The sequence below is a fragment of the Saccopteryx leptura genome, chromosome 2 (assembly GCF_036850995.1).
Source record: "Saccopteryx leptura isolate mSacLep1 chromosome 2, mSacLep1_pri_phased_curated, whole genome shotgun sequence".
Taxonomy (NCBI): Eukaryota; Metazoa; Chordata; class Mammalia; order Chiroptera; family Emballonuridae; genus Saccopteryx; species Saccopteryx leptura.
The window spans coordinates 291,144,033-291,166,378 of NC_089504.1; the positions used below are offsets into that span (position 1 = coordinate 291,144,033).

At 46.0% G+C, this 22,346-nt stretch overlaps 1 protein-coding gene across 3 annotated transcripts in view; it reads right to left on the minus strand.

Moving 5' to 3' along the window:
- Positions 1–5,225: 5,225 nt before the first annotated feature.
- Positions 5,226–22,346, minus strand: part of TUFT1 (tuftelin 1) — a 39,281-nt gene continuing 22,160 nt past the window's right edge. For all 3 annotated transcript variants that reach the window (XM_066362512.1, XM_066362513.1, XM_066362514.1), the window contains 8 exons: positions 18,556–18,621; positions 15,961–16,074; positions 12,348–12,476; positions 11,676–11,770; positions 9,444–9,549; positions 8,659–8,742; positions 7,634–7,734; positions 5,226–6,766 (listed from right to left, as the gene is read on the minus strand). In XM_066362512.1, the coding sequence (XP_066218609.1) occupies positions 6,703–6,766; positions 7,634–7,734; positions 8,659–8,742; positions 9,444–9,549; positions 11,676–11,770; positions 12,348–12,476; positions 15,961–16,074; positions 18,556–18,621 (759 nt within the window). In that variant the 3' untranslated portion in view covers positions 5,226–6,702. The remainder of the gene's footprint in view (positions 6,767–7,633; positions 7,735–8,658; positions 8,743–9,443; positions 9,550–11,675; positions 11,771–12,347; positions 12,477–15,960; positions 16,075–18,555; positions 18,622–22,346) is intronic.

A 22,346-nucleotide genomic window follows, 5' to 3' on the forward strand; every position in this document is an offset into this window, starting at 1 on the left:
GCTGTATCCACTGTGCTACCATCAGTCAGGCTGTTTTCTTTTTTTTAATAGTTTTTTTAAATTAATAAATTTATTTATTTATTTATTTAGAGAGACAGACAGACAGACAGGGAGAGAGAAAAGAAGCCTCAACTTGTATTTGTAGCACCTTTTTTTTTTTAGTTGTTCATTGAGTGCTTCTCATATGTGACTTGACCAGCCAGTGACCCCTTGCTCAAGCCAGCAACCTTTGGGCTCAAGTCAGTGACCAGGGGATCATGACGATGATCTCACACTCAAGCCAGTGACCCCACGCTCAAAATGGTGGTTGCTGGCACTCAAACCGGCAACCTCGGGTTTTTGAACTTGGGTCCTCAGCATCCCAGATCAATGCTCTATCCACTGCACCACCACCAGTTGGGCTTAAATGTATTATTAATTTTAGAGAGAGGGGAAGGGAGAGAAAGAAACATCGATTTGTTGTTCCACCTATTTATGCATTCATTGGTTGACTCTTGTATGTGCCCTGACTAGGGATTGAACCCACAACCTTGGTATATGGGGACAATATTCTAACCAATTGAGCTAACTGGCCAAGGTAGGTTGTTTTCTAACAGGGATATTACTGATGTATGTAGGGAAACTTACTGACTTGACCACAGTCCAATTGACATGAACTTTCAAGGCATTCTTTTGTTTTCTGAGCTGTCTCCTACAAGTACCACCCACAGACCTGAGTTATGTCTTCGGGAGCTAGACAAGTTAAACTGCTCCTCCTCCCACAGGAGACATTTTTATTTCTTCGGAGATCTCATGTTTCCTATCAGCTTTCTTTTATCCTGGCTAAACAACCTCAACTGATAGGATGAAAATGGTTTTGGGGAAAGATTCAAATGACCATGGTGAAGCAGGTAGATTTGGGGCAGGTTAGACTAGAAGGTGGGGGAGCAGTGAAGACTGTCTTCTGTAGTAATCCAGGCTTCAAGACTGGCTAAGCTGAGGCTGTGTACATGGAAAGGTCCGGGAGAAATTTCAAAAGAAGAAATATTAGGGTATGTTGACAAATGGGATATAAGGGATAAAGGAATGTAAAGAAGAGTCAAAGATGACTTTAAAATTTCTAGCCTGAATTACTGAAGAGGGTGATTTCTGTCTATCAAGAAAAAGTGACAGATTAAATAGGAGAATTAGCTCCTATTAGACCAATTTAGGTCCCCCTGACCCTGAGATGACAATATATCCAAAGAGAGAGGTCTGTGCTATACACCAGTTGTGAGATAATCGAAAAAATATATATTAGTCTCTGGCCCTGGTTCCTGACACAGGGCTCCTTAAATCCTTGTAATTTCCTAAGTGATAAGAGCACTGGAAGGATCTTTTGTTCTCGTGAGGAGACTCTGGGTGGGCACCTAGATGAGGCTGGTCACCAAAAAGACCCAGCCATGGTTAGAAACTTAGAATTTTTAGCCCTGTCCTCCACCCTCCAGTGAGAGGAGGGGGCTGGAAATTGAGTTACTAATTTATCGTGCCTCTATGAGTAAGCCTCCCTACAGTCCCACCAGTATAAGGTTTAGAGAGCTTCTAAGTTGGTGAACATATTCATGTCGGGAAGGTGACACTAACCCCACGAGGACAAAAGCTCCAGTATTCAGGACCTCCCAGACCTCACCTTATTTATCTTTTCATCTGGATGTTCACCTGTATCCTTTATCATGTTCTTTAATAAATGGGTGAAGGTGTTTCCCTGAGTTCTGTGAGCCACTCTAGCAAATTAATCAAGGTTGGGGGAAAGGGGAGTTATGCAAACCTCTGATTTGTAGCTAAGCCAGACAGCAGTTGTGATTGATGTCTGAAGTGGGCACTTGGGGGACCAAACCCTTAACCTGCGGACACTATCCCCCAACAGACAATGCCAAACTGAGTTAAGTTGTAGGACACCCAGCTGGTGTCCCAGAGGATTGCTCTGTGTGTGAGGAAAAACTCTCACACATTTGGTGACCAGATATGTTAGAAGTGAAGTGTTCTGTGTGAGTAGTGATTACAGGAGACACATGGGTGGAAAACTGAGTTTCCTAAACACCAGTGTTTTTCAAATTCTTTCCCTCACCATAATATATTTTACACAGCCGGCCAGTTCAAACACACAGAGATATAAATCAGATATAATGGCCTTCAAACTCCTGCAGACATAAGCTTAGGCCTGGCATACTAGTGAGAGGGAGGAAAGGCCCACGTGTGTATTTGGCACTGAATTGATCAAGTCATGAGGACAAATGACTTCCTTCCTCTCAGCTGTCTGAGATCCTGTGGTTTAAGATTTGGCAACCAACACCCTGTCAGGAAATTAATCACCCGACACCATCTACCCTCAATCCCATATGCCAGAGGGCTCCAGAGGAAGATTCCAGCAGAAAGGCCACATATATTTTGAGTTTAAAGTAGGTCTCCCTGCCAACCCACAGAGGTAGAACCTGCTTACCTTTTAAAAACATCTTTATCCTCAGCCAGGATAAGGCTTTTCCATGGAGAAAGGGGTGGGGGGCTACAAAATATATATTTAGGTCTCCAACTTTGAGTTTCAAGGCCATGGTGCTTAGAATTGGGACAGGAAAGATAGGAAACAATTTCTCTTTGCAAAGCTAGCGTCCTAAATTAAAGCATGGAAAAGAGGCCAAGGGCCCTAGGCTAACATCTGCTGTTGGGTCAGAGCCTGAACAGGCTCAGCCCCAGCTCCACAAGGCTTGGCTCTGAGGAGTGAGGTAGCCCAGGGGATTATTAGAGGCCCCACAGAAAAAAGACCATCACAATTAAACAGCTGATTCAAGAAGGAAGGCTGCTTTTCTATCCCAGCAGTCATTACCCTCCTTGTTCAAATTATCATGTCACGGCATCATAGTGAAAGTTCCTTTCAAGTAGAGATAAAAATAAGCAAATCAAAACTTTTGGCTTTAGAAACTTAGTTTTAAAATGTCCCAATGTACCATTTGGTTGAAGTATGATGTCCCACTCAGGATTTTTCTGCTCAGGAGAGGGGACAAAAGAAGAGGTGGAGGACAGGGGCAGTTGTTCGGGAGTCAAGCAATGTCCCTGCAAGCTGCTTCGCTGACACCGGGCCAGTGCTCCCGGCTTACAGGAGTGCTGACAGCTGCGTGTCTGGGCAGCTCTCAGCACCCAGCTCACAGGAACCGGCCCTCGTGGCAAAGGTCCCAGGAAGTCAGACTTCATCTCTCCTCCACAGACTATTCAAGAGGCAAGGAAAAGTTGGCTTATACATGACCTAACACAGGCAATAAACAGGCCATTGAAGTCAGGAGTAGCCTACTCACCACACCCTTTCTCAGGCCCTGGGCCTTATCTCACTCTCCTCTGCTGCCCATCCTCCATCTCTAGTGGAAAAGGTTGCCAAGAAGTGAACTACCTTTACCTCAACTACTGTCTCCTCCCAGAGACCCCTGGTAGCCTCTGTGGTAGGTAAGCCCCTGCTCCTCTTGGTGGTGATACAACTAAACTCTGGGAAATGTGCACCAGAGGCCTTTGAAGGAATCTCTCAATGCCCAGGTTCTAATTTCTGGAGTGTCTCCAGAACACTATTAACTCCAACTGGGATCTCTGCTCAGCCCACCAAACCCTTGAGGCCCAGGTCAAGAGCCACCCTTTCCAGTACGGCAGCACACTCACTCCTGTCTTCCTCCAGGCTGGCAAGTCCTCTTGGCACTGTCGGCAACCCCGCCCTGCTTCCACCCTCTTCCTATTCTGAAAACAAGCACTGTCTAGATAGACTCCAAGCAAGACTGCCAGAGAGAGAGAACCTGGGGCTATCACAAGACAAACCCAGGTCTGGATCAGGATTCTAATGCATTCTAAAACCCAGGATGTGAGTGGCCTGGGAAGTAGAAAGGGGCCTAGAATGGCCAGGGATGAAGGGAGTTGCACTTCTAGTTTCTTTGGTATAGAGAAGATTCATGTACATTCAGCTATGTCTGCATTGGGCCCTGTAGTCAATTATATTCTTAACAGAAAGAAAAGGATCATGGGACTAATTGAATAATAGCCAGAGACAGCTAAAAACTAAATCCTTAGATAGCCGTAGTTAGCATTTCTAGGGTGCTTTTCATTTCTGCAGAAGATGTGGGGCTACTCAGCTACCTCCAGTGCTGCTTGGTAAGTCTCTAATCACAGATCTCTGCCTCTAACTAGTTCTTTCCCAACTGAGGACACACACAGGCCAAGCTTAGGAATCCTACCACCCCAGACAGGGTGGCTAGGGGCCACCTTCTACAATGAGGACTCAGGCCACAAAGCTGAGCTACTTAACAGAGACACTGTAACTCAGGGGTCGGGAACTTATGGCTCGCGAGCCAGATGTGGCTCTTTTGATGGCTGCATCTGGCTCGTAGACAAATCTTTAATAATAAAAAAATGTTAAAAATATAAAACATTCTCATACCAATCCATTCATTTCCTAACGCTCATGTTCATGGTTGTGGGTGGCTGGAGCCAATCACAGCTGTCCTCTGGGACAACACCAAATTTTTATTGGATAATGCGTAATGTACACGGGTCGTTGTATGGCTCTCACGGAATTACATTTTTTTTTTCTAAGTAAGTTTATTTATTTTTTATTTTATTTTATTTTTTTCTTTACAGGGACAGAGAGAGAGAGTTAGAGAGAGGGATAGTTAGGGACAGACAGACAGGAACAAAGAGAGATGAGAAGCATCAATCATCAGTTTTTCGTTGCGACACCTTAGTTATTCATTGATTGCTTTCTCATATGTGCCTTGACCACGGGCCTTCAGCAGACTGAGCAACCCCTTGCTTGAGCCAGCAATCTTGGGTCTAAGCTGGTGAGCATTTTTTATTTTGCTCAAGCCAGATGAGCCCACGCTCAAATTGGCAACCTCGGGGTCTCGAACCTGGGTCCTCGGCATCCCAGTCCAACGCTCTATCCACTGTGCCACCGCCTGGTCAGGCCGGAATTACATTTTAAAATATGTGGCGTTCATGGCTCTCTCAGCCAAAAAAGTTCTCGACCCCTGCTCTAACTCCTCTGAATGCCACAAAGTCCTCGTATCACAGTGTTTGGGATGTCTGGAGCACACCTCTCAGAAGTAGGCAATAAGGTGCCCATCTTCAGAGGCACTAAAATTATGTTCCTTCATCTTCCCTGCAAAATGAAAGACAACTCCCCTCCCCCCCCAAAAAAACCCCCCAAAAACAAAACAAAACAAAAACCAGGCTGGAGCTCAAAGAGACACATTAACATAATTTATTAGATTGACCATACAAAGATTATAGCACAGGAAAAAGATCACAACTGGAAAGGCCCACAGAGATCAACCGGTCTGAATCCCTGGTTTTACAAATGAGAAAAATTCATGAAGAAACCAGAACACCATTACAGACAGTCAGAACATGACACTGAAACACCTGAACTTAAGGCTTTTGGTCTCAAACCAAATAGAACTTAAAAGATTTAATCTATGTTTATTTTTAATTTTTCTGTGTCCAATAGTACCACATCCTGATGCCATTTTTCTTTTGAGGCTATAGAAAGAGCCCTAAAGAAAACACTGAGTGGCAGCGTCATTCAGAGCCAGGACAACAGACCCACAATGAAGCAGAGGGATGCAGCAGGGTTAGGGGAAGAATTTAATTCCTCCCCAAGAGTCCTGGATCACCCCCCTCCCCCAAAGATACACCCAGACCCGATGTCTCAGGGAAAATATACTTGCCTTCCTAAGGTACAGATTGGATGTGGAGGAGGCAGGGGAAAGAAGCAGGTAGAGGAAATAGAAAGATTTATAACAATGTCGTTCTTAAATGAAGTCTGATGGGAACACTCTTTTTCCAGTGCCAAGCAAATCCAAATGCCGTAAGAGAAGGCTAGAGAACTCTGGTACTGAATCAGCTGCGAGACAAGCAAAAACACCAATAACTTAGCAAAATAAATACAATGAGAGTTTCTCTGAGATTGATGTAATCCAGTGAAAATAGTTTTCAGGTTCTGAGTCAGTTATGATGACTGAGGAGTACCTTGTACTTCATCTTAGGGGAATCCCTAAGAGATTCTGGGGTTCTTCACAGTAGAGAAGTCCCACATAAGGGTCTGTGGCCCTACACAATCTTTCTGCTCAAAGCTACTCCCTGAGGGTACAGTCCTTTCTCCTCAGAAACATGGGCGGGCCAGTCAAAGCTGAGGGAGCCCGTTGTCTATCTGAAAAAGACCAGGGTCATCAAGCTGAGGGTAGATGGAGCCAGCAGAAAAACAGTTTGTTGCTAAGAACTGAGCTGTGTTTTTGGATGAAATTTTGTTCCCCCAGGACACTCTCCAATCACTATGGACATCTCTGTCGCCATCTTCTAGGGCTGAGGCAAATCCTGTCATGTCTTCTCTTCTCCCGACTGGATGAGGGGCTGGGCAGCTGAACTCTGGGCTACAACAGAAGGGAGGCCCTGCGAGGAGGAAAACAGTAACTACAGAGATAAGGACGGCGCCTTGGCTCCTGCCAGCGGGACACTGTCCTCCAACAGCTGCAGTGTCCAGAGGAGGCGCTCATCCTCCATCCAACCAGCACACTGAGAACAGGAGCTTGGGAACCTCAAGCCCTGAGGGCAGCCAGGGAACAGTCAGAAGTCAGAGTCGGTGCTAAGGGCCTACAGGGGTGGCGAGCTTCTCCTCAGGCGAGAGACAGCGGCAACAGCAGCAGCAGGTTCCTCAGCTCATGTTTCCACCACTCTGATGAGAGGCATGGGCTTCGGGCTGGGGGGCTTGGCTATCCTAATGCTGAAAAGAAAATTGGAAACGCTGAGTCCTGTGTGGTTGTCCACCCTTGCACAGCCACCCCTCCATATCTGTCTCTGGAATTCTACTACACTCCAGTGCTGGCTGAGCTCTTAGGTTTCAAATGCTTTGACACAGTCCTTGTTAGTGACATCTAAGGGAAGACTTGGGGGTAAGACTTTTGTCTGGTGACAGGGTGGTGAAAAGAGTGGCAGCCAAACAATTGAGAAGTGGGTATAGCTGTGATTCTTGATTTTTTCACTTTTTTTTTTTTTTTTTTTGTGGCAGAGAGAGTGAGAGAGGGACAGATAGGGACAGACAGGCAGGAAGGGAAAGATGAGAAACATTAATTCTTCACTGGTTCCTTTGTTGTTCATTGATTGATTTCTCATATGTGCCTTGACTGGAGGGAAACAGCAGACCGAGTAACCCCTTGCTTGAGCCAGCGACATTGGGCTCAAGCTGGCGACCTCAGGGACTCGAACCTGGTTCCTTTGCATCCCAGTCCGACACTCTATCAACTGCGTCACCACCTGGTCAAGCTTTTTTCAAAGTCTAACTTTTTTGTGAATCGCTTGAGGGAAAAAAAGTCCCTCTTCCTAGAAATATGTGCTTATTACACATCCACAATGTTGCATACAATTTCAGAGGGTTCATACACCTCCACCAGCTGTTCCTGGGCTTCCTAGGGGTTATGGCAAGATGCTCTGTTCTAACCTGGTTAGAAAATGGTTTGAGTGGAGAATAGTCAGATTAGAGATGGAGGAAATAATCTTGGATTTAAAAAAGCCTGTCCTTGGGTTTGCCACAGCCCCGTCCCTTGTTCCTTCACTTCCACTCTGGGCCCCACTCCATACACACCCAACTCACCCGCCCAGGTTCTCGGTCTTGGCCCAGGTCTGGGTGCTGAAGTTGGCATGACTGATTTGTTTCTCTATCAGGTGCTCCATCCGGTCGTGCATCTCTAAATTCTGTACCACATGTTATGAGGTTAGAATTGGCCTTCTTCTGGCTTTCATTTGTCATTCCAGCTCATTCTGGTCTCTCCACCTCTGTCTGTGCTGCCGTCACCCCACCCTTGCCGTGTGTGCCACCACCAGGCTGCCCACTCCCCTTGTCTTCCCCAAACCCAGATGACTCTCTTCCTCCAGTACCAGCTCCAGCCCCCTTCCCCGAGGAATGTTCCCACAGCAGCCCCGGGCAACACCGATCATTTCCTATATCTCCTCTCTATACATTTCCTGCATATAATTTACTGGAGTCCGTTGAGATACCTTGTCCATTGAAATACCTTGTTGATCTCCTATTCCATAAATTATTCTTAGGTCTGTTTTTAAACCTGTATTTTATTTCTAACTCTAGACTGCTCATTCCCTGAGGATCCACAGCCCTGTCTTTCATTTATTTTAATCTCCCCCAACACAAGGGAATTTCACACAGTGGCTGCAAAGCAGTCTTCAGATAATCAATGGACAGGAAGGGCTCTGAAGTAAGGCAGAAATCAGACCAGGTAGAGCTCATTAGCTAGTTGAGCCCATTGGCTTGGCCATGGAGAGACTCCAGCTACAGAACGCCTCCTTCTCGAAGCCCAGCTCTGTTGTCAGCTTCCCTGCTAAGCCCACAGGCAGAATGAAGGGCTTGCCTCCATGAGCTAGGCCAGGGCATGGGGCTTGTGCCATAATGACATAGCTCTTCAAAGTGGTCACAGGTCTTACCATCATTAGCAACTCCTTGAAGGTTCTCAGAAAATGTTTACTTAGCTGAACTAAAGATCAACCAGCCACCTCATACTCATTTCCAAGCAGTAGCTAGACAGGACAAGACCGCCAGCCCCAGAACCTCGGACTCCTTTATGTCCAGTCTTCTCCCTTCCTGGGGCTGCCCACTGCACGCACCTCTGCTTCCAGGTAAGCAATTTTCTCCTTGAGCTCCTGGATGCTGCTGTCCTTTGACTGGATCACAGCTTTTGAATTCTGGAGCTGCAAAGATGTGGGAGACCCTGGAGCTCATTTTGAAATGACTCATTACATACTCATCAAACTTTACCCCAGTGCTCAGAGAGCCGGCAGAGACTAAAGGCAGAGTCTGCACCATTCACATGACTTGCTGAGCTTTTCCATAGAAGCCTCATTTCAGTCAGTATTAAATTCTGGATTATCTCAGGGGTGGGGGAAGGGGTGTAAGGGGAATACCACCCTGATAATCCAAACTAATGGATGATTTTAAAACCATTCCATTTGACTTTGGAAAATAAATCTTTTTTATTCATTTAAGAAATACTTATTGAGTGCTTACTATATGACAGACCCTGTTCTAGACAATGGGAAACAGGAGTGAACAAAACAGGAAAATCCTGGCCCTCCTGGAGCTGACATGCAGCAATTACGCCCTGTCACTTAGGGGTCTTAAGTTATCAAAACAGTTCTGCAAATCGGCATATCCTGAGTATGCTACCCTCAAGCTCAGGTGGGGGGAAGCAGAAAAATCTTCACATAGGTAAGTTAGTTTACCATGACTTGATAGCATAAACATATTTTATGGAACACTTATGAATATAAGCCAAGCTCTCCAGGAGAATAAATAAGAAAAAGTGTAGACCTGACAGAGAAATAGGGCTGGACTCAATGCGGTGACCTCCAGAGAACAGGTAACCCACGGTAGGGGAGGGTGTTCTGCTTACCTGCTCTATCATTTGCCGGACTTTCCGCTGCTGGCTCTTAAGCATGTCATCCAAGTGGTGGATCTTCTCCCGCAACCCTGCCACTTCCTTTTCCAGATTAGCAGCCCTGGGATAGAGAGAGAAGGCTGAGGCCAGGGGAAAAGATGCTTTGTCCACGTAGTCCCAGGAAGAGCCTGAGGCTCAGGGTTCCTATCTGGTGTTATTCCCTGTGCTCAGTTCCCTAGTGGTCTGCCCTAAGGAGTAGATGGGGAAACATCACTAGAGATCATGTGGTTCAAATGAGGAACTGAGGCAAAGAACGGTGAAAAGTGGTAAGTCATTCTGGAGAGGTGAAAAGTGGTAAGTCATTCTGGAGAGGTGAAAAGTGGTAAGTCATTCTGGAGAGGTGAAAAGTGGTAAGTCGTTCTGGATAGCTCTAGTGGGTAAAACTAGAACCAACAGATAGGTGTTCCAGGAAGTAGTTCTTATGTAAATGCAGAAGACTCTCAGTAGTAAATCTGTCAGAAGCGGACTGCCTTGTGTGTAGTGAGCTCTTCATTCCTGAAAAGAACCAAGCAGGAGCTGGTATTATGACACCCAATACAATCAAGCTGGTGGCAGTGATTTTTGTCAAGAGGGAGACCAGATTTGAGGATCCTTAAAGTCTTTTCACACAAATCTGTTTCTAAGTCTCCTGATTCCCACACACTGCTGTTTCTTTTGCATCTTCTAAGCAAACTGGGCCAGGATCCCCCAAAGGTCAGATGGCTGAAAAATCCTGGAGTATAGACCTCTGAAGAATCCCGGTACTCATTACTTTCCAGTTTTGTCGGAGAAAGCAGACACATGCCTGTGGTTAGGAGGTGAGCGGTTATGGGGGTGAAGGTGGGGTACAATGCAATCTGAGTCCCCTGACATCCTTCCTAATCTTCAAACATTCTAAGTTTCCACCCTCAGCCCTGCAATACCCTCTCAGTCTCCTTTCATTTAGAAAATCAACATTCATGATACATAGCTATCACCTGCCATCCTCAAGCCTCAGGTTTAAATTATCTGGCCTTTTTTGTTTCTACTGTTCATCCTTCTGTCACTTGCCCATGAGCACCCACTGTGAGGAAGAGGGTATGTGAGTAATTTAAAGCAATTCTTGCTGTGAAGTTGAGTCAAAAAGCAGGCTGTATGTCTGCATTTTCCATACCAGATAGGCCTAAGTCGTGGTTATCCCAAAGGAGAGAAAATGTCCTCAGCAGACTGAGGGGTCCAGAAAGGCAAGGATCATGTCTGTTAATCTTGGAATGCCTTAGAAGGCCTTCAGGCCATGTCTTTTGAACTAAAAAAGGCTCAACTCATGCTCTGGCCAGATAGCTCAGTTGGTTAGAGCATTGTCCAGAATCACAGAGGTTGCGGATTCGACCCCTGATCAGGGCACACACAGGAACAGATCGATGTTCCTTTTTCTCTCTCTTTCTTCCTTCCATTCTTGCTAAAATTAAAAAAAAAAAAAAAGTCCAACTCACACCATAAAGATCAGACCCAATATGCTATTGTTAAATTTGATTTACCACTTGAGATTTTATTTATCAATAGCTAACAACATAGAGAATTTCCAAATTCTTTAATGTCCAGAATGACCCAATATTTGCTCTGTCGGTTTCACTGGTCCGAGGCCTCTAATCCCCTCTGATCAGAGGTGCTATGCAAAACCCTCTAACCTTAAAGTGCAAAGGACCTCAGAACCCCCTATGCGCTGACAGGAGGTTCTCAGTTTCTGAGTCGCTTCAAGTGAAGGTAAGTTCAGTATCTCTTCACGAAACTGTTCATTGTATTTTTCATCAGCACAACTTGTGAAGAAGTTACTCGATTTTACCCTCAAATTGATTACAGTCAGTTGTTTTGGGGGGAGGAAAACTATGGTGTAATAATTCCCCATCCACACCCAGGAAACAACCTGTGGGATGATGTGTTGTAACAGCAGATACTTTTCCAGCTCTTGACCTTGGCCCTCAAAATAAAACCTTCTTTTTGAGGTTATTATTCTATGGAAAATGAACTCCCCAGAGATGGCAGCTTCCCAAACATTATCTTCCTGGGCGGGGCCCCACGCCGAGCAGGCACACTGTGAGTCAGAGCTGGAAGGTCTGACGTCAGCACCGGTCTCTTCCCCAGCTCTGGCCACCCTGGGAGCTGCAGGCTGCCCGGCACGCCCTACCCTCCCTGTACCCCAGCCAGCATCATGGCGAACAGGGCCCTTACTTTTCTTGTTCTGCTTGGCAGTAAGCATTCTTGCTTTGAAGTTCCTCCAGGGCCATCTCCCCTTCCCTGACCTTCTCCAGTAAGGCCTGATGCTCCTGTAGGGGCCAAAGGAAAGAACATCTAGGAGGAGGAGATGGAAACAGGTTCTGCATTTGGGCTGAGATGGCCACTCAGGCTGGGGCTTAGCCTCTACTGGGCCTGGGACAGCTGCCAAAGAGCAGCAGGCCAAGCTGGTTTGATGGGGCGCCCTCCGCTGTCAGGGAGAACCCTTCCCACCCTCAGAACACAGAAACTTCCCAGCCTCACCCAGCCGCCGGGAGAGAGAGCCTGGCCCTGCACAAGCCAGGCCCACCTGCTAGCTACAGCTGCCAATCCTTCAGAAACCAGGCTGAGTGGCTCCTTAAGAATGTTCTTCAAAAGCCCATGGAGGGCAGCTGTACAGGAATCAAGCTAAAATGGAAATGGGCTCAACTCTAGGTAGCAAGGGCTTAAGTTAGAGAAGAGAAAGGTCTTTCCTTCCTTAAAGGCTAAAAGATACTTGAAGGTATTTGCCCAAAGAAAGCTGTGAAGTGTGTTTTTCTTGAACTGCTCAGAAAAGGTACAACTCAGTCACTCCCGAGCATGTCCCGGCCCAGGAGTCTGAGCCCTGAGAAGTGAGGCTCCCACAGTTACCGTCTCCATCCCGAGCAAGCGCCGCTGCAGCTCTCCAACTTCCGCCTCTTTCTGCTCCGCTCTGTCCTCCGCTCTCTGGAGGGCCACGTGACTCTGCTCAGCTTCTCTCTGGTACCGGGTGAGTGTGACCTAAGACACAGGATGGGGATATATAAAGAAAGGGGGAAAAGACCACATGTGGATAAAAGCCTTAGAAAAGAACCTAGGAACCTGGGTGTAATGATGGGAGCGGAGGGCAACTCTGATGAGCACACAGCCAGCTCCCATTCGCTGTTCTAGGAACACTTGGGAAACTAGCAGATTAACTCCATTTTGAGGGTTCACTGGCATATAGTTGGTCAAAAGTGACACCTGGAAAGTAAGCACCACTTTCCAATGACTGACTTCTTCAACATCCCAATGCTATCCAAAATCACCCAACACTGTGACTTTCCTACTAGTGCAAACGCAGAGAACCCGGGGAGGATATCCCTACGTCCTTTCTTCTGATCTCCAAATCTACCTCATCTTCGCTTTATACTAAGGCCAAAGGCTACTAAGCACCAGGAAGAATTTGTGTTTTTGTTTTTTTATTATTTAAGATGATAAACTAATTTGGAAAGGATAGAAGCTGAGTTTTATTTTTTAATTTATTTATTGACTTTAGAGCAAGAGGGAGGGGTGGTGGGGAGAGACAGAAATATCAATATGTTTCTGTATGTGCTCTGACCAGGGATAGAACTGGCAACTTTGCATATTGGGACAATACTCCAACCAACTGAACTATTCAGCCAGGGGTAGAAGCAGAATTTTAGAAAGAAAAGTAAAGTAGGAACTTGCTTCCTTTCTTCCTACATGCATTTTGCCAACTCCTAATTATCTTTCAGATCTCAGTGTAGACATCCCTGCTTCCAGGGAGCCTCCAAGCCTGGGTGAGACAGACACCCACAAGGACACACAGCCCCTCTCTCTTAGAGCACTGAGCAGATTTTGCACAGTCACTCAAGTGCATCCCCAGTAGACCATCAGATTCAGGACGACAGAGATCTTGAGCACCACTGCATTTTCAGAACTCAGCACAGTACCCATCACATAGTCACAGCTTGATAAATTCATAAATGGAATTGATACTCAACTAGCCCAACCCTTTCCTTTCCCATCTAAAAGGCAAATGACCTATTCAAGATTGCACAGCTAGAACTCAGTTACTTCACCATCCATCTCGATGCTTCCCAGTTACTCCAGACTCACTACCCAATCAGTTACTAAGGGAACCTAGCTGACCTCTGGAACACCTAGCCAGCCCTGAGAAAACAGGACACCAACAGCCAGTTTATCCAGCTCCTCCCAAAGCCAGAATCAGGGAGGAGAAGACAAAGCACGGGATGATGTGTGATGGGACGTGTCCATGCGGCACACCAGCCCTGTCCTGTGCAAACTGACTGCAAATCTTTTCTGACAGCCAGCAGCCAGTAGAACGAGAAACTAGGCATAATAGCAGGCTGTTTTCACAGTAATTGACAACCTTGCCCTTCCTACCCCCAGGTTCAGAAAAGTAGACCACAGAATCCAATTCATTAGGAGAGACTAAAAATATTCCACAGGAGCCCGGAATAGGCCAGCCTTGTGGCAGGAACTAAAACAGAGCCTCTCATTTCTGTACATAAATACTGTACCCAGGCTGATGTATGCTTGGAGAATAGCATCATAGGCCAGAGACTGATCCTCCCATCTCACTGTAGGATCACAAAGGAAAACCAAAACCACACTCTCTCGCTACATCTGTCCTTGTAACTCCAGCCAGCCATGCCCTAAAGGAATCTCTTCATCGTAAGAGAGTGTGTCAACCTATCCCAACATGGGGACCAACCCAAGGAGTACCTCTTATTTGCAGGTGGGTGCTATGCACCATGGGGTTAAAGGGCACCCCTCCTAAGACACAGTGGGCATGTGGCTACAGCCATCAGGGGCCTTCTAGCCTTGGGCTTTTTTTACTCAGGACACTTTTGCACAAGCTTTGAAACCCAGGGCTAACAGGACTCTCTATGGGTGGCCAAAACTAACAAGTTCTTCACAATTTCTCTCAATGCAGAAATTTCTCTCCAAACTGTAGTCAGTACTACAGCCTCAACCTCCCCCTCCTCCTGTTCTGCTCCAAGAAAATAGAGAACAGCTGATCACCAAACTGATATATTACCAACCATATTATCTAAACTGTGGAATCTGAATACATGTGGCAAACTCCTTTACTGCACAGCTCCTTTGTTCTGAGACCAAACTAGTCTCAGCATTGCCCTACAACCAACTAGTTAGGAGAGGAAAACCTGCTTGTTAAACTGATCACTAAGAAAAATATAGGATAGCTTACTTACATTTCTAAAACCCATTAGAGTAATAAATATATTTATAAATATTACCAAACTCAATCCACACACTAAACATAAGTTCATGACCACTTTTTAAAAATTATTTATTTTTTAAAGATTTTATTTATTCATTTTAGAGAGAGAAGACAGAGAGAGAAGGGAGGGAGGAACAGAAAGCATCAACTCCCATATGTACCTTGACCAGGGAAGCCCAGGGTTTCGAACCGGCGACCTCAGTGTTCCAGGTCAATTCTTTTACCCACTGCGCCACTGCAGGTCAGGCAATCATGACCACTTTTTTACAAAAGTTGAAACCCGCTTAGGGAGGTTAATTCCTTGCTCCAGTAACATTGCAGCTACTCTAGCAGCAGTCAGTCATACTCAGTGCCCTCCTTCCTCACTCTCAAAACTCTTAGTCTCATGAAAGAGTCGAGTCTGGGTGGCCTTCCTCCTTCCACCAGCTCCCAGCATGCCTGGGCAAGGTGTAATCCTATCATTACATATTTATGACACAAATGCCTTACATGTAGATGAACAACAGTAGATAACAGATGATTAATCTCACACAGAGTAGTTAGAAAAACTGCCCAGTATTTGCCAAATGCTTCCCAGGTTATAGTCAAAGAACTTTTTGCAAAGTATGGGAGACTTCACATACTTTTAATAGTGCAGGGCTTTCACTGTCTAATTATAGACTTGTATTTTTAAAATCTCCTATAATAACCTAGTATTACTTTTAAAACAATAACTGAGGTATTTGTTCAAGATCACAAAGCTCTGCATAGTAAAGCCAAGACTATATCTAAAGTCCGCTGACTCCATGGGCACAGTTCTTTCTATGACCATAAAGATTTATTCAACGAGGTGCTCATCTTAGGCAAGGTATTGTGCCAGGTCCTAGGGATGCAGTGGTGAACTGACAGCAACTGCCCTTGCCTACCATGGTGTCAGGAGCCCAGTAACTCTCAGCGTGGTACCTCGTGAAACAACTTCTGAATTACCTACTATCCCAGACCAGCACCACCGCTCAACTTCAGCAGAGAATTGAGAGCTGAACTTCCAACTATGGGCTAGCCTTGGGCAACAAAAACTGTAAACATCCAGGAAAGGGAAAAGCAGACAGAAGTGCCCCGGGCCTCAAAGCCTAGCCTTTTCAGTTAATGGCACCCAGCCAGAAAGACATGCAAGTCCACACTGAGAAAGTTGCTGGCACCTGTACCCAACAGCCCAACCCTTGGGGCACCTTCTCCCCAAATCCCAAATCTTACCTCAAAAGCCACACGATCTGACTGGTGCTGCCGCTCAGCCTCCTGAAGCTTGGCAAGCAAATCCCGCACGGTCTTCCTTAAGCCCTCGACATCTTCATTTATACAGGCGTCCACCTATAGCCACGGCAGGATAAAGCCACTATACTGACTTAGCAAGAGAAAGTTTCCTCCCAACACACACTTGTTTGCACCCTCTGGTCCAGACTACCCTCACAAAAGCATTCACATCACACAAGGGATGAGTTACTCTAAGGGACCCAGGAGTTCTGAGTCACTCTCTCTTCATACCCTAAAGAACTCAACCAGTCTCCTATCTGTTTATTTTTATACATGTGTCAACTGACTGACAGGTATGTTTATGCCATCCTCATGTGTGTGTCCCATTTCTATCAGACAAGCTCTCGGAGAGTAGTGACCTTGTTCCCCTCTGGACTACAGATGCCCAAGGCACGAACTGTGCCACACCCATCACAAGGGGCAAGTCCCAAAGGCACATCTTCATTGTTCTCTGCACCTAGCACAGAGATCAGAGCATAAAGGGTTACTGACTGATGAGCAAAAGCACCCAATAAGCCCAGGAATGTGAATCCATGCAGGAAAAGGTTTGTGTCCCAAAGATTTTCCTGCGAGTCTCTGCTGCAGACACACCCAATCATGGATTGGTGGTTAGGTCTGAGCTAGCATGCAGGGTCTCGTCCACATCTCTGTGGCACAAGTAGCAGACACCTTAGTTATTAGCTCCCTGTGAGTCTGACAGGAAAACCTCTTCCTTGTCTTGCACAGTGGGAAGCAGCAAACCTTCAAACCAAAGCACATCAGTGCGGAGGGTAACAGGGTCCCAGTGGCTGCTTTATTACTTAGTCCTGTGGGCCTTCCTTTACTCTACCTGTGAATCAGTCAGAAGACTTCTTAACCACACCCTGCCTTACGGGCTGCCTCAAAAACAAGATAATATGTGGTAGGCTTAGAGCTTGTGAGAATAAAAAGGCTGAAAAGATAATAGAAGGTATCATTATACCTTGTTGCCAATAGCATATTTACCAACTAGGGTGATTCAGGGGCAGAGGAAAAACCAAGCTGCACCTCTGAGGTGAGTGCTAGAATCCCAATGTCTCAAATCCAGCTTTTAGTAAGTTATCTGGTGAGTCCCATGTCTGGACTCAAGCTGCTAGGCAGGTGAGAACAATTTAAATGGCTCCTGGAGCAGAATTATTAGTTTTTAGTTCAAATGGTGTTCTCAGAAGACTATTTAATGATACAGAACATTTTCACGAAGACAAAAACGGGAGTTAGAAAACTTTACATGTAGGTATGGAAACAACTAAGTAGATTTTAACAAGGTGATGTAGGTAGATCTAAAAACATGGTGTTAAAAAAAAAACCAAAAAAAAAACATGGTGTTGAATAAAAAGGAAAACACAGAAATATAGCACAAGTCCATTATGAAAACTGAAAACACATTTACTTAGCATATTTAAATCAAGTACTGAATATATTTTAGTGAGTACAGTCATGGAAGGAAATACTTTGTTGTTATTCAAAAGTATGAGGTAGATCTACATGTACAAGCATGGCAAGAGCCTACACTATACTCTTCAGTTTAAAAAAATTAAAAAGCCAGCAAGGAATAACTATAAATATTTATCATGACCCTGTATTTGTGAAAAGTCTGTATATATCATATACACACAATTATACCTGTATATATGGTATATGATATTTAAATGTGATACATACAATATTTAAATATGATTGTCTATGTTTTGTAAATACTCTAGAACACCGGTACTCACCTTCAGCTAAACATTACAATAATGTGAAGAGCTTTTAAAAGTCCTGATGTCCAAGCCACATCTCAGGCCAATTAAATGACAATGTCTAGGAATGGCATGCAGGCACCATGTCCTTTAATGCCCCTAAGGTAATTCCAATGAGCAGTGAAGGCTGAGAAGCACTGTTCTAGAAGGATCCACCCATTTCCATCTATTAACAGTGAATACTTCCAAGGAGTGAGATTGGGAAAGGAGAAATTTTGGTTTATATGTTTCTCCACTGTTTGAATTTTCTTGTTTATTATTTTTTTAATTTAGTGAGAAGAGGGAAGGCAGAGACAGACTCCCACATGCGCCCCTCCAGAATCCACCCGACAAGCCCCCTACAGGGTGATGTTCTGCCCATCTGGGGCTCTTGCTCCATTGCAACTGGAGCCATTTTTTAGCACCTGAGGCAGAGGCCATGAAGCCATCTTCAGTGCCCAAGGCCAACTCGCTTTAATCGAGCCATGGCTGCAGGAGGGGAAGAGAAAAAGAAAGAGAGAAAGAGAGAGAGAGAAGTGAGCAGGGGCAGGAGTGGAGAAGCAGATGGGCGCCTCTCCTGTGTGCCCTGACTGGCAATTGAACCCGGGAAATCCACACACCAGGCTGGTGCTCTACCACTGAGCCAACTAGCCAGGGCCTCCATTGCTTGAATTTTTACAGCAAGTAAGTTCTACTCTTATATGCAGTGAGAGAGAAAAAGCAGTAAATAAAGGGGACAGGAAGGAGGCTAGCCTGCCCTGGCTAAGAAGTAGCTGCCATCATTGTCGCTGTCACCTACCTCAGGACCGCTGCTGTACCCGGTTGTGGGACTTTCCCTAAAATCATTTGGCTTCTCGAGTACCACCTGTTCAAAAAAAATAAATAAATAAAATTGGTAGTTAAAACAGTCCCAAGGAACAACCTCAAAACATTATTCTCCTAAGAGCTCAAATCTTAGCAAGAGGGAGAAAGAAGGAGATTGAGGAGAAGGAAGAAGAAGAGGAAGGAGGAAAAGAGAAAGGAAAGGGAAAGAGAAAGAAAGGTAAAAAGACTTCTAGTGTTGTCCGGGAGAGGAAAGGAGAGGAGTGGAGAAATGCGTAGCACCTTGCGAGGGATTCCTCTAGCCCAGTAGGGAGAATGGAGGAACCCTTGGGCCAAAAACTTTTAACAGACTGAAGAATACTGAGGCAGGGCCACTCTTTGCAGCCCATGGAAAATAAGTGGCTGCCTGCCACAGAGAATCTCCCTTACCCTGTAGGGATCCTGACAAGGTTTGACAATGCATAAATCAAAAGGGGAAGCAGCAGTTGCTGTAATTCTTTCCAACACAAAACCTGATTATTCATCATATGACTGCTGGCTGTGCAGACAAGGCGCCTAGACTTTTGAGCCAGTTCCTGAACACATAAGTTCACTCAGCTGATGAAGTACCTCCCACCAACCAGATAGGAAGTCAGGCAGTGAAAGTCCTACCCTCAACCAAAGCAGTGCATTAGGGTCAACTGGCCACACAGCCAGAACACACCCAAGCCAAAGAGGAACTTGGCCTGTACTAGCTTCTAGGTCATGATTCCTTTCAGGAGAACGAGGGCAAGAGCTGCTAGAGAAAGGTCACCCCACCCAAATCAAATGCAAGTGAAGGAGAGACAATGCAGAATCTGAGCATGAGGGTGACATCATGGAACGGACGGTTCTGCTCTCCTGAGGACATTTCTATCCTCAAATTTTAGAAAGCTGAAAAGCAGGATCCCAGGACTCCCTTTCTCGAGAAAGCTTCTCCAATCAGTTCAGTTGAACAAACATTTACTGATGACTTTCTGCATCCTAGCCTGTGCTGGGTGTGGGGGTGCAGAGATAGGGGTGAACCCTAACCTCAAGGAGCTTCTCCTCCCAGGGTGGAGGTAACGATATACACAGATAAATGACAGACAAGGAATGAGTCACGCAAATCATCAGTTTGGACTTATAGGTGACTGCCTTCTTTGTAAGACTTTGTGTTACAAGAAGATGCAACACAGAATCCTTATAGATAAGAGGTTTTGCCAATAACAACAATAATTATATTTATACAAATCAATTTTTTTTTTTTTTACAGGGACAGAGAGAGAGAGAGAGTCAGAGAGAGGGATAGATAGGGACAGACAGACAGGAACGGAGAGATGAGAAGCATCAATCATCAGTTTCTCGTTGTGACACCTTAGTTGTTCATTGATTGCCTTCTCATATGTGCCCTGACCGTGGGCCTTCAGCAGACCGAGTAACCCCTTGCTTGAGCCAGCGACCTAGGGTCCAAGCTGGTGAGCTTTTGCTTAAACTAGATGAGCCCGTGCTCAAGCTGACGACCTCGGGGTCTTGAACCTGGGTCCTCTGCATCCCAGTCCGACGCTCTATCCACTGTGCCACCTCCTGGTCAGGCCAAATCAAATTTTTTGACAGTGTTTTAGGAACAGGTATACTTATGAGACAGGAGAATAAGAAGCTAAGGAAATTTCTTGACAAGTGAAATAGGGAAACTGAGACAAAATAATTACATAAAGCCAAATAATTTGAGCAATTTAGTCAGGTAATAAATCACAAAGTTTTATCTTCCCTAACCAAGGACACTTAGGAACAAATGGTACATTTCTGACCTTCCCAGAGCAGACCAGACTCAGTCTTGGTTTCTCTTTGATACATTCATTAAAAGTGAAACTAACCAGCCTGACTGGTGGTGGCACAGTGGATTGACATCGACTTGGAACACTGAGGTCCCAGGATTGAAGCCCTGAGGTCACCAGCTTGAGTGTAGGCTTGCCAGCTTGAGACCATGGTCACTGGCTTGAGCAAGGGGTCACTGGCTTTGGCTTGAGCCCCCCCGGTCAAGGCATGTATGAGAAGCAATCAATGAACAACTAAAGTGCTGCAAGAATGAGTTGATGCTTCTCATTCTTTTTTTTCCCATCTCATTCTTTCTCTCTCTCTCTCTCTCAAAAAAAGTGAAACTAACCAGAAAATAACCCTGACCCCTCTATAGGCATATTTTGATTAGTCAGCGTATTGAAGGATATATAGTACTTGGAAAACTAATGAATATTCTGTTAAGACCCTACCCTGAGATCTCCTCTAGATTTCCCATTAAAGATAAAAAGCCGCAAGACAAAGACTCTGGAAACATACTTGCTCCAGAACATACCCATAGCTTTCTCTCTTATTCTAAAGGTCTCCACAAGACTTGCAACCAGGGGAGCAATGCGCAATGGTAGCTTGTCCTGGGCTAACCCCTTGAACCTGTCTTCAAGGCCTCCTTTTTCTCTGACTTTCCAGAGAGCCAAAGCAGCCCCACCTTCGCTCTCTCCCGTTACTTCTATCCTAAACCCTTCCTTCACTGTATTGTCCCCAGCTGTAATAAACACTCTGTCCCCAGCTGTAATAAACATACTCTCAGAATACCCTGGACTTGGCCCTGGCCGGTTGGCTCAGTGGTAGAGCATCGGCCTGGCGTGCAGAAGTCCCGGGTTCGATTCCTAGCCAGGGCACACAGGAGAAGCACCCATCTGCTTCTCCACCCCTCCTCTTCTCCTTCCTCTCTGTCTTTCTTCCCCTCCCCGCAGCCAAGGCTCCACTGGAGCAAAGTTTGCCCGGGCGCTGAGGATGGCTCTGTGGCCTCTGCCTCAGGCGCTAGAATGGCTCTGATTGCGGCAGAGCATCGCCTCCTGGTGGGCATGCCGGGTGGATCCCGGTTGGGCGCATGAGGGAGTCTGTCTGACTGCCTCCCCATTTCCAACTTCAGAAAAATACACACACAAAAAAGTAATAATAATAATAATAAAAAAAAGAATACCCTGGACTTGTGTTTCGTGAAATCTTTCCTGCATGAAGTCAAGAACCCACACTTGGCCCTGGCCAATTGGCTCAGTGGATAGAGCATTGGCCCGGCATATGGCCATCCTTGGTTCCACTCTCAGTCAGGGCACATAAGAAAATCAACCATCTGCCCTGGCCGGTTGGCTCGGTGGTAGAGCGTCAGCCTGACGTGCGGAAGTCCCGGGTTCGATTCCCCGGCCAGGGCACACAGAAGCGCCCATCTGCTTCTCCACCCCTCCCCCTCTCCTTCCTCTCTGTCTCTCTCTTCCCCTCCCGCAGCCGAGGCTCCATTGGAGCAAAGATGGCCTGGGCGCTGGGGATGGCTCCTTGGCCTCTGCCCCAGGCGCTAGAGTGGCTCTGGTCGCAGTAGAGCGACGCCCCAGATGGGCAGAGCGTCGCCCCCTGGTGGGCGTGCCGGGTGGATCCCGGTCGGGCGCATGCGGGAGTCTGTCTCTCCCCGTTTCCAGCTTCAGAAAAATACAAAAAATACAAAAAAAAAAACAAAAAAAAAAGAAAAAAAGAAAAAAGAAAATCAACCATCTGCTTCTCTCCCCCTTCCTCTCGCCTTTCTCTTCCTTTACCCTTTCCTGTAGCCCGTAGCTCGATTGATCCAAACCCTGGCCCCGAGCACTGAGAATAGCTTGCCTGATTCAAGCACCAGCCCTGGATGGGGGTTGCTGGGTGGATCCCAGTCAAGGCAGTTGCAGGAGTCTGTCCACAATCTTTCCTCCTCTCACTTATTAAAAA